This window comes from Brachyhypopomus gauderio, chromosome 8 (assembly GCF_052324685.1).
Source record: "Brachyhypopomus gauderio isolate BG-103 chromosome 8, BGAUD_0.2, whole genome shotgun sequence".
Taxonomy (NCBI): domain Eukaryota; kingdom Metazoa; phylum Chordata; class Actinopteri; order Gymnotiformes; family Hypopomidae; genus Brachyhypopomus; species Brachyhypopomus gauderio.
The window spans coordinates 10211974-10224515 of record NC_135218.1 but is presented as its reverse complement, the minus strand read 5'-3'; the positions used below and the strand labels follow the sequence as shown (position 1 = coordinate 10224515).

The 12542-nt window shown below is 47.2% G+C and overlaps 1 protein-coding gene across 3 annotated transcripts in view; it reads left to right on the top strand.

Annotated features, from left to right (window-relative positions):
* chchd6b (coiled-coil-helix-coiled-coil-helix domain containing 6b) overlaps nt 1-12215 on the top strand; it is a 33348-nt gene extending 21133 nt beyond the window's left edge. The window contains exons 6-8 of one of the 3 annotated variants that reach the window (XM_077014309.1): nt 886-956; nt 4038-4173; nt 11832-12215. In XM_077014309.1, coding sequence (XP_076870424.1) covers nt 886-956; nt 4038-4173; nt 11832-11858 — 234 coding nt within the window. In that variant the 3' untranslated portion in view covers nt 11859-12215. The other 2 variants (XM_077014307.1, XM_077014306.1) reach the window with 2 other exon arrangements.
* Nucleotides 12216-12542: the final 327 nt, after the last annotated feature.

Below are 12542 nucleotides of genomic sequence, written 5' to 3'. Positions count from 1 at the left end.
TCTTTACTGCCTCTGTCCTTACCCAACACTACCTAACACTGCTCCCCCACTCACACTGTCCTTACCCAACACTACCTAACACTGCTCCCCCACTCACACTGTCCTTACCCAACACTGCTCCCCCACTCACACTGTCCTTACCCAACACTACCTAACACTGCTCCCCCACCCACTCTGTCCTTACCCAACACTTCTCCCTCACTCACTCTGTCCTTACCCAACACTGCTCCCCCACTCACTCTGTCCTTACCCAACACTGCTCCCCCACTCACCCTGTCCTTACCCAACACTTCTCCCCCACTCACACTGTCCTTACCCAACACTTCTCCCCCACTCACTCTGTCCTTACCCAACACTGCTCCCCCACTCACACTGTCCTTACCCAACACTGCTCCCCCACTCACTCTGTCCTTACCCAACACTGCTGCCCCACCCTCTCTGTCCTTACCCAACACTGCTCCCCCACTCACCCTGTCCTTACCCAACACTGCTCACTCACTCTGTCCTTACCCAACACTGCTCACTCACTCTGTCCTTACCCAACACTGCTCACTCACTCTGTCCTTACCCAACACTGCTCACTCACTCTGTCCTTACCCAACACTGCTCCCCCACTCACTCTGTCCTAACCCAACACTTCTCTCTCACTCACACTGTCCTTACCCAACACTGCTGCTACACTGTGCTCCAGCCCTTTCCCAGAAGTGTTTCATAGTGCTTCAGATAAACACGATTCTTCACTCCAGCCTCACAATGCAAACATCAGTCCACTAAGCGTAAAGCTATGTGTGTGTGTGTGTGTGTGTGTGTGTGTGTGTGTGTGTGTGTGTGTGTGTGTGTGTGTGTGTGTGTGTGTGTGTGTGTGTGTCTCCCTGTCTTTGATAGAACATGGACTACTACCAGCAGACCTCACAGATGTACAGCAGGGCGGCGGCCCAGGCTGAGGCCAGCGTGGAGTAAGTGTACACACACACCCTCTTCCCCTTATCCTCATAATGCACAGCTCGCCCAGCAGGGGGCAGCACAGACAATGACCGGTGAGAGTGGAGATCAGTGGCGTGGCCGGCTGCTGTAGCCACAGTGCCTTTCCTCTCAGAATCCCTCTCTCCTCTTTTGCTTCCTTTCCGTTCCACATTGTTCCTCCCCCTCTCACACAACCATTTCATTTGACTGCAATGAAGTTTGAGGTGTTGATCAGACGAACTGAGAACTGACTGAAATGAGCGTTCTGAAGTGCTGGTTGCCATGGCATCCCTGGGAGATTCTCTGTATCTCTAACACTGTTTTAAAGCATGAGTCACCAAGCTATCTGTGAACAGAACGGCATCAATAACAGATTCGACTGTGTGTGTGTGTCTGTGCGTGTGTGTGTGCGTACGTGTGTGTGTAACAGACAGAGAGAGAGCAGGGTAGTTGTGGTCTGTAGTTGTGGTGTGTAGTTGTGAGAGCAGGGTAGTTGTGGTCTGTAGTTGTGGTGTGTAGTTGTGTGTAGTTGTGAGAGCAAGGTAGTTGTGGTCTGTAGTTGTGAGAGCAGGGTAGTTGTGGTCTGTAGTTGTGAGAGCAGGGTAGTTGTGGTCTGTAGTTGTGAGAGCAGGGTAGTTGTGGTCTGTAGTTGTGAGAGCAGGGTAGTTGTGGTCTGTAGTTGTGAGAGCAGCGTAGTTGTGGTCTGTAGTTGTGAGAGCAGCGTAGTTGTGGTCTGTAGTTGTGAGAGCAGGGTAGTTGTGGTCTGTAGTTGTGAGAGCAGCGTAGTTGTGGTCTGTAGTTGTGAGAGCAGGGTAGTTGTGGTCTGTAGTTGTGAGAGCAGCGTAGTTGTGGTCTGTAGTTGTGAGAGCAGGGTAGTTGTGGTCTGTAGTTGTGAGAGCAGCGTAGTTATGGTCTGTAGTTGTGAGAGCAGCGTAGTTGTGGTCTGTAGTTGTGAGAGCAGGGTAGTTGTGGTCTGTAGTTGTGAGAGCAGGGTAGTTGTGGTCTGTAGTTGTGAGAGCAGCGTAGTTGTGGTCTGTAGTTGTGGTGTGTAGTTGTGAGAGCAGGGTAGTTGTGGTATGTAGTTGTGTGTAGTTGTGAGAGCAGGGTAGTTGTGGTCTGTAGTTGTGAGAGCAGGGTAGTTGTGGTCTGTAGTTGTGAGAGCAGGGTAATTGTGGTCTGTAGTTGTGAGAGCAGGGTAGTTGTGGTCTGTAGTTGTGAGAGCAGGGTAGTTGTGGTCTGTAGTTGTGAGAGCAGCGTAGTTGTGGTCTGTAGTTGTGAGAGCAGGGTAGTTGTGGTCTGTAGTTGTGAGAGCAGGGTAGTTGTGGTCTGTAGTTGTGAGAGCAGCGTAGTTGTGGTCTGTAGTTGTGAGAGCAGCGTAGTTGTGGTCTGTAGTTGTGAGAGCAGCGTAGTTGTGGTCTGTAGTTGTGAGAGCAGGGTAGTTGTGGTCTGTAGTTGTGAGAGCAGCGTAGTTGTGGTCTGTAGTTGTGAGAGCAGGGTAGTTGTGGTCTGTAGTTGTGAGAGCAGCGTAGTTGTGGTCTGTAGTTGTGAGAGCAGCGTAGTTGTGGTCTGTAGTGTAGTGGTTTCCTGGTCAGTAGAGGGCGGATAAGTGAAGCCAATTAAGCTGCACATCCTCTGTTCTACCTCTGTGGAAACACATTCATTACATCAGTCAGGGGGTCAGTTTCAATACACACACACACACACACGTGAGAGTAGTATAGAAAGGGTGAGCAATACACACTCAGTCCTTCAGTGTCTCCACCTATCGCCCCACCACTGAGATGGAGTGGATAGAATATGTGAGCAGACACCCCTCACCAGGCAGGCTGGTGTCTCTCTTTTGACAGGCCACTACTGGCTTCAGTGACTCAGTGCTATCAGTTTGACAGTTTGGCCTCTCATTGAGTGCCATTGAGTCCATGGCAAATAAGTGGAGTGTTAACCCAGCAAACAGAAAATAACCCCCCCCCCCCCCCCCCCTCCCCAATAAGGGCTATGTGTGGCATAGCTGAGCTGCCCTAAAGGCCAGGGGGTGGTGCATATGAGCTGCCCTAAAGGCCAGGGGGTGGTGCATATGAGCTGCCCTAAAGGCCAGTGGGTGGTGCGCATGAGCTGCCCTAAAGGCCAGGGGGTGGTGCACATGAGCTGCCCTAAAGGCCAGGGGTGGTGCGCATGAGCTGCCCTAAAGGCCAGGGGTGGTGCGCATGAGCTGCCCTAAAGGCCAGTGGGTGGTGCGCATGAGCTGCCCTAAAGGCCAGTGGGTGGTGCGCATGAGCTGCCCTAAAGGCCAAGGGTGGTGCGCATGAGCTGCCCTAAAGGCCAGGGGGTGGTGCGCATGAGCTGCCCTAAAGGCCAGGGGTGGTGCGCATGAGCTGCCCTAAAGGCCAGGGGGTGGTGCGCATGAGCTGCCCTAAATATGAGTGTGGATTTATTCCTAGTTGGTGCCTCCAGAAATATTAATACACCATAACAGAAACATACTTCTGTTCAATAAGTATTTACAAGGCTGTGTACACATTGTATTTTCATTAAATTGCTATTTTACACACTATTACATTCTATTAAAACTCCTCTAGGGCTTCTACATCTGAGCTCCTTTTTATCTTACATTGGTAGGCTGGAGCGAGAGTGAGCGTGTGTGTGTGTGTGTGTGTGTGTGTGTGTGTGTGTGTGTGTGGAGAGAGAATTATTTATTGATCAGTTTATTACATGAGTTTGATATTCGGATTTGACTAATATTCCAGTGCTGGCCTGATGATTCATCAGCTAGACAGTGTTCAGGTTGAGCAGAAACCCTGGATGTAATACAATAACATCATTTTAGCAAAGGGCCCAATCTCATTTTATTTGAAACACTGTTTCCACAATTACATAACAAAGCTAAAATAAACCACGGTAGCAGATTTAGATAACTGTTGGCTATTGCCATCAGTCCCATTGGCACCTCCCTGGGGGGGCACTCAAACCAAAAAATGATCATGCTGAGACACCCTTAAAACCTTTATTACGTTATCTGTCTCCATGTTTGTAGTTCATTTGTTGCACTCTTACGATGATTTTCCTTTTCCTTTCAGACCCAAGCATACAGTTCCCATCTGTCCTGATCTGCAGTCTCAAGTGCTGAATTGCTATAAGGAGAACAGACACAAGACTCTACACTGCTCTGCACTGGCAAAAGAATACATGAACTGCATCAACTCAGCCAAAAAGGTGTGTGTGTGTGTGTGTGTGTGTGTGTGTGTGTGTGTGTGTGTGTGTGTGTGTGTGTGTGTGTGTGTGTGTGTGTGTGTGTGTGTGTGTGTGTGTGTGTGTGTGTGATTATTGTATGTGTTTGAATATTGAATAGTAACAACAACGATAATAACAGTTTTAGTTGCCTTTATAATGTGCCTTTCATAATACTAAAGGACACAGTACATGAACACAGATTGTAATAGGAAAATGAAAGAGCAAATATAAATAAAAAATACACAAATATTAATAACTAAACTAAAACTAAATTAAAGAAAACAGAAAACAAGGCATTAAGAGAAACGAACTACAGTATAAAATAAGTCATAATTAAATTAGTAGATGAAGAAATTTAATATATTTAGTTACCAGATTTGTAGATAGAGAATAAGTCTGAAAAAAAGTCCTGAGTGGCATCTTCCTCTGTTAAAGCTCAAATTGTAAAATGTGTATTTTCAGTGCTTATGTGTGAGAGAATGTTTGTGCATAATGAAACATGTTTTGATCATTTTCTCTGGAGATATTGTAATGCTGTGTTATCTTTGTGTGTGTGTGTGTGTGTGTGTGTGTGTGTGTGTGTGTGTGTGTGTGTGTGTGTGTTTTCAGTGCATAAAACCTTTTATCTCTGTGTACAACACAAGGCTCTTTTTAATATGGGTTCACTCATGCATTTTGCAGAGGGGGCGAACACAACAGCTTTCATTAAACACGGACTGTGTGTGTGTGTGTGTGTGTGTGTGTGTGTGTGTGTGTGTGTGTGTGTGTGTGTGTGTGTGTGTGTGTGTGTGTGAGAGAGAGAGTGAGAGAGAGGGCGCGAGGTAGCTTGCTTATAGCACGTCTGTGTGTGTGTGCGGGTGAGCAGTCAGAGCCCCTGAGCTCTAAGTCTGCCGTGTGTCCTGGCCTGGTGCCAGCAATGCGGGTGTCTGCCAGCAGGGGCGCTGCAGCACCCCAGTGCTAATGAGAGCACAACATCACAGTCTCACAGTGGAGAGAGACGAGAACATCACAGTCTCACGGTGGAGAGAGACCAGAATATCACAGTCTCACGGTGGAGAGAGACCAGAACATCACAGTCTCACGGTGGAGAGAGACGAGAACATCACAGTCTCACGGTGGAGAGAGACCAGAACATCACAGTCTCACGGTGGAGAGAGACCAGAATATCAGAGGCTGGTGGTGGGGAGAGACCAGAACATCACAGTCTCACGGTGGAGAGAGACCAGAACATCACAGTCTCACAGTGGAGAGAGATCAGAACATCAGAGTTTAATGTAAAAGAGAGATCCAAGCATCTTCAGAGCCTAGTCCTAATGAGAGGACAACATCTATTGAGTCTAATGAAAAATCAGCGGACATCACCGGAGTCTGTTGCTAAATGCACAATGGAACCTCAATGGCATATAGTGCTAAAAAAGAGCTCAGACATCAGCGCAGCACCTCTGAACACGGTGATACGGGAAAATCAGACGAGTCTACCGGCGTCTACTGTAGAGCTAAAGAAAGACGTATCGAATGTAGCAAGGTGCTGCGGGAAAGCCCGGCTGGCACAGAGCAGAACACGATCCCCCGTCATGGCCCAGAAACATCTCCTGACAGCACCGTACCACAGCACACCACTAATACAGAGCAGTGATGAAGGCACGCAATGGATCGTGCTAAAGAGAAGCCATTTAATTCAGCATTCAGTCTTGGGCGAAAAGGGAATGTCATAAAGAGAGACACCGAGGTTTTAACGCGTCTGTCACAGGCGGCGGCGTGTTTCTGAAGAGCAGAAAGGAGATGCCATTAAGAGACGGAGTAAACAGAATAATAAGAGAGGGGAAAAAAGACAAGACGGAGCAGAAACATTCAAATGTTATGTATCCGTGACGACTCCCTTGGCATATTGGGCGTATAATCTAGGCCTCTTAGCGGGGCTTCCCTGGTGAGCTTATTCGTATATTTGGAGGGGCTGATGGTCATTGCTTGGGCCTCCGTCTTCCTCAGCCGTGTGAACGTTTGGCCCGTCCTCGTGAGCTGCACGCACAGGGACTTTATCTCTGTGTGAGTGCCATCCATTCCTTTGCTTGTCTTCAAGCTCATCTTTACACTCTTGAGCCTGTCAAAGCTGACAAACACAAGGATGCAGTGAGGAGTCATTTGGGCACCGGGACCAAAGAGAGATTCATAGGGCCAATGAAGGGACTTCTATTTTGCATTTTTTGTCTTTTCTTTTTTCTTTGGTCTGAATTATACTTCATATATTTTGTCTTTTATATCTGTTAATTCAGTTCAAGGTAGCTTTATTGGCATGACTGAATCAGGTACAATTTCGCATGCTCTAAAGTTAACATGCTCTGTCTCTTCCTGTTTTTCTTTTTCTGTCTTTCTCTCACTGTATTTTGCTTTCTCTCTGTCTCTTTCTCTATTTTTCTCTTTCACTCTTTTTCTCTCTCTCTGTCAGTTGGTTGTTAGCAGGACAAACACTGGGGTTCTTTCAGATGCCAGTATCTTCAGAAGGGTGGCCTTAATGGCTATGGTGTCTGTAGCACATCAACACCACACATCACCCCTCCCAAACAGGAGTGAAAACCCAGGCCCTGAGCACAGAATCAAAAACGGCGCGTAGACAAAAGAAGTCGTTTTCTGTTGTTTGTGACTGTGAACTATTAACACGCATACAAACTCACATAGATGAGTTCTAACTGATGAGTTAGGTCTGCCTGATGTTCTATCTAGAGATTGCACCAATACCACATATCTGTATCAGGCCTATATCTGCAAAAAATGCTGAAAATGACATCCAAGCTGAAAAAACCACAGCGGTGTACAGCAGGCATGTGACAGCAGCCACGTTTGAGCACAGTTTATGCACCGTTGCAGAGTCTTAACTGCAGCGTGTTGTTAACAATTGCACCTAAAAGGTTCAAATGCAAATGTCCGTGCACATGTGCGATTACTTGTATTGCCGTCATGTAGTTTTGATGACCCAGTGTGGGGGAACCGGGTCATCTGCCTTCTAGTAAGCACATGTAAATGCGTTTTACCACTGTTCACTGCCATGGACACGCCACCAACAGTGATTTCAATTATTAATCCATTCTTTAAAAATCCGAACAATGCTGTTTCTCATTTGGCTGTGAAGCAAAGGAGGTTCAGGGTCAGAGATGAGCAGCAGAACCCTGGCAGGAACGGCCCGAGAGGAGACAGCACAACCCAACCAGGAAGGCACTCGCCTCCTCTAAATTCATGAAGTCACTTATGGCTTTAGTATATTCAGAGCGCATGAAGAAGCAGCAAACCTGCTGACTTTGCTCTCGGTCTGCTGAGTTTTAAGGTGGACTAGAAAAATGTGGAGGAAAAATGAACTGGAGAATAAGCTAACTTCAGCTAATTTGGTCCGTAGACTTTTTTTTCCCCGTCTGGAAAGAATAACCGTATTGTGATCATGATCAGATGACATTTCTATTGGTTGTAAGCAGAGGTGAACGGTGGCTAGTGATAAGATAAGATAAGATAAGATAAGCCTTTATTAGTCCCGCAATGGGGAAATTCACAATTCCCAGCAGCAAAGTGACAGTGGTACAAAGTGACAAAGTGACAGTAGTACAGAGGACAAGACTCCAAACTTACATGATACATATATACATAGAATATAAGCGAAAAGAACTATAGGCAAAAAGTGTATTGCTAACGAGAGCAGTGCTGATTGTACAGTCTAACTGCAGCAGGGGTGAAGAATCTCCGGTAACGCTCTGTAACACACCTTGGGTGACGCAGTCGGTCACAGAAGGTGCTGCCCAGAGCTGATAAAGTCTCAAACATGGGGTGGGATTCATTGACTATAAGAGTTGCCAGTTTTTTTAGCATTCTCCTTTCTCCCACCACCTGTACCGTGTCCAAGGGTTCTCCCAGAACAGAACTGGCCTTTCTAATCAGTTTGTCCAGTCTGTTCCTGTCTGCATTAGTGATGCTGCTGCCCCAGCACACTACTCCATAAAAAAGGGCTGATGCCACCACAGTGTCAAAAAAGGTCTTGAGGAGTGGCCCCCGCACTCCAAATGACCTTAGTTTTCTTAATAAATAGAGTCTGCTTTGACCCTTTTTGTAAAGTGCAGCAGTGTTGTCCGACCAGTCCAGTTTTGTGTTTAGGTGAACACCCAGGTACTTGTACGAGTTCACCATGTCGATGTCCGTTCCCTGGATGTTCACCGGTGTTGGGTGAGGGTGACTGCGCTTTCGGAAGTCCACCACCAGCTCCTTAGTTTTCCCAGGATTTATCTGATGCAGACAGCCTGGCTGTGTGTGCTCACACAGGGTGTGTGTGGGGGGTGGAGCTGGGAGAATGGAGGTGTACCGCTGAAACTCACAAGAAGAAGAGTTATAGGCTCAAGATTATGTGTATGTTATTCATGTGTGGCCATGATATCTGTACAGGAATATAGCATAAATAATACATACCACGCACAAAACATTTCCCCCAAACAACTGAACCACAGTTCCACCACACTGGTATTTTTTTAATGAAAAAATATCTAATCAGTATCAATATCGGATGGGTTTCAAATAGAAGCTATCGGGGACGATACAGAAACATTGGTATCGTGCCATCTCTAGTTCCAACTGAATTCCATGTATCTCTTAGTACTGTTGCCACATAGCACACACGAGTTTTAGTGCTGTCAAAATAGACGATTGATTATTCCTTCTTAAAATCACATAGGTTTGAACCATTCAAATATCTGTTTTTATGCAGTAAGTCCATAAGTTCTTAATTAAACTACTAACTTGCATAGCTACATAACTAGGACTTCAGATTGTGCATTAAGGGGGGTTCGTTAAAGCAGCGTCCTCCACTAGGTGATGGAGCAGTGACTAATTGAGACAACACCACCATGCACACGTCCCTGTCCCATTCAGAATAGATGGAGACAACACCACCATGCACACGTCCCTGTCCCATTCAGAATAGATGGAGACAACACCACCATGCACACGTCCCTGTCCCATTCAGAATAGATGGAGACAACACCACCATGCACACGTCCCTGTCCCATTCAGAATAGATGGAGACAACACCACCATGCACACGTCCCTGTCCCATTCAGAATAGATGGAGACAACACCACCATGCACACGTCCCTGTTCCATTCAGAATAGATGGAGACAACACCACCATGCACACGTCCCTGTCCCATTCAGAATAGATGGAGACAACACCACCATGCACACGTCCCTGTCCCATTCAGAATAGATGGAGACAACACCACCATGCACACGTCCCTGTCCCATTCAGAATAGATGGAGACAACACCACCATGCACACGTCCCTGTCCCATTCAGAATAGATGGAGACAACACCACCATGCACACGTCCCTGTCCCATTCAGAATAGATGGAGACAACACCACCATGCACACGTCCCTGTCCCATTCAGAATAGATGGAGACAACACCACCATGCACTCGTCCCTGTCCCATTCAGAATAGATGGAGACAACACCACCATGCACACGTCCCTGTCCCATTCAGAATAGATGGAGACAACACCACCATGCACACGTCCCTGTCCCATTCAGAATAGATGGAGACAACACCACCATGCACACGTCCCTGTCCCATTCAGAATAGATGGAGACAACACCACCATGCACACGTCCCTGTCCCATTCAGAATAGATGGAGACAACACCACCATGCACACGTCCCTGTCCCATTCAGAATAGATGGAGACAACACCACCATGCACACGTCCCTGTCCCATTCAGAATAGATGGAGACAACACCACCATGCACACGTCCCTGTCCCATTCAGAATAGATGGAGACAACACCACCATGCACACGTCCCTGTCCCATTCAGAATAGATGGAGACAACACCACCATGCACACGTCCCTGTCCCATTCAGAATAGATGGAGACAACACCACCATGCACACGTCCCTGTCCCATTCAGAATAGATGGAGACAACACCACCATGCACACGTCCCTGTCCCATTCAGAATAGATGGAGACAACACCACCATGCACACGTCCCTGTCCCATTCAGAATAGATGGAGACAACACCACCATGCACACGTCCCTGTCCCATTCAGAATAGATGGAGACAACACCACCATGCACACGTCCCTGTCCCATTCAGAATAGATGGAGACAACACCACCATGCACTCGTCCCTGTCCCATTCAGAATAGATGGAGACAACACCACCATGCACACGTCCCTGTCCCATTCAGAATAGATGGAGACAACACCACCATGCACACGTCCCTGTCCCATTCAGAATAGATGGAGACAACACCACCATGCACACGTCCCTGTCCCATTCAGAATAGATGGAGACAACACCACCATGCACACGTCCCTGTCCCATTCAGAATAGATGGAGACAACACCACCATGCACACGTCCCTGTCCCATTCAGAATAGATGGAGACAACACCACCATGCACTCGTCCCTGTCCCATTCAGAATAGATGGAGACAACACCACCATGCACTCGTCCCTGTCCCATTCAGAATAGATGGAGACAACACCACCATGCACACGTCCCTGTCCCATTCAGAATAGATGGAGACAACACCACCATGCACACGTCCCTGTCCCATTCAGAATAGATGGAGACAACACCACCATGCACACGTCCCTGTCCCATTCAGAATAGATGGAGACAACACCACCATGCACACGTCCCTGTCCCATTCAGAATAGATGGAGACAACACCACCATGCACACGTCCCTGTCCCATTCAGAATAGATGGAGACAACACCACCATGCACACGTCCCTGTCCCATTCAGAATAGATGGAGACAACACCACCATGCACACGTCCCTGTCCCATTCAGAATAGATGGAGACAACACCACCATGCACACGTCCCTGTCCCATTCAGAATAGATGGAGACAACACCACCATGCACACGTCCCTGTCCCATTCAGAATCCGCATCCTCTCTGTGGCTTCCTTCCCTTTCAACAGAGTTGTCATGAGAATTAAAATGTTGACTTTAAAAACGTGTCAAGATAGACTTTACCAGCCGTTTCTGTTGCCTATCTTAAAATCTTAGAAATGTAGCTTAGATATGTTAAGCACTTTTTTTTATTTAATGAAAATGTGACCAGTTTGTGTGTGTGTGTGTCTCTCTCTCTCTCACAGTGCTTAATCAGTATCACTATAACACAGCATCAGTGCCCCTCACACCACATGTAGGAAATGCCATCACAACTCCGATTACTAATACTGCACCTTGAACATTAGTGTAGTGTAGTGTAGACACTGCAGAGAACAACTAGACAGGTAATATGTAAGACACACACACACACACACACACACACACATTCTCCTTCCATGGGCTGTAGGATCAGATGAAGTCACTTTATCTATCTATCATAGAGGTCATGGCATGGTCAGACTAAAGATGACAAAGCGATGAGTTCTTTTATTACTGCTGTAATAAAGAGGGCCGTCTGGCCATTCCCTCACTCTGCCCCTCCCCCTCACTCTGCCCCGCCCCCTCACTCTGCCCCGCCCCCCCCGGGCCTTCACCTCTCCCCTCCCCCGCTCTTCAGGCTTCTTAAATCTACTAGTGCATATTAATATAAGAATTAACAACAAGTGTGTGGTGAGTGCCAACAGGTTTCTCCCGTTCTTGTGCAGAACGTAACGGTGAACCGTGGATCGTGACCGCGTTGAAGGCACAGCCGAGACAGAAGGGAGGAGCAGCAGTGAAACGCCGCCTGGATCCCACAGAAGCACTTTTAATCCCCCTGTATGAGCACGGCCTTGTTCCCGAGAGTGGGAGTGCCTGTCTTCACTTTTATATATATATATGTATTAAAGGATGTGTTTGTGTTTGTGAAAGAATGCACCAGTCTTTGGTCTTGGGGGTATTATTTGATCGTGTGCATGCGTGTGTGCTTGCATGTGTGTGTGTGTGTGTGTGTGGGCGTTGGCGTTGCTGCAGATGATGTTAGTATGCTGTGATGTACTTGGCTTGACAGTAGCACATCTTTCACAATAAAACGCCTGCACTAGCACTCACTTCAGCCTGCACACTCTGTCCTATAGCACAAGGTTGTCGTCGTAATGATTCTCTCTGTCTGTATGATTCTCTCTCTTTCACACACACAAGGTTATTGTAACGATCCTGTCTATGTGTGTGTGTCTCTCTCTCTCTCTCACACACACACAAACACACACATAAACATGTTAGCATATGCCTGATGGTTTTATCACATGTGTGATATGTGGGAGAATTCTCTTATTTAATACCGTTATTTCACTCAAATAAGAGCTTTAAGGTGCTTGCACACACACACACACACACACACAAACTCCCCACTGACATGTGTACCGTCCCCCTCTGAG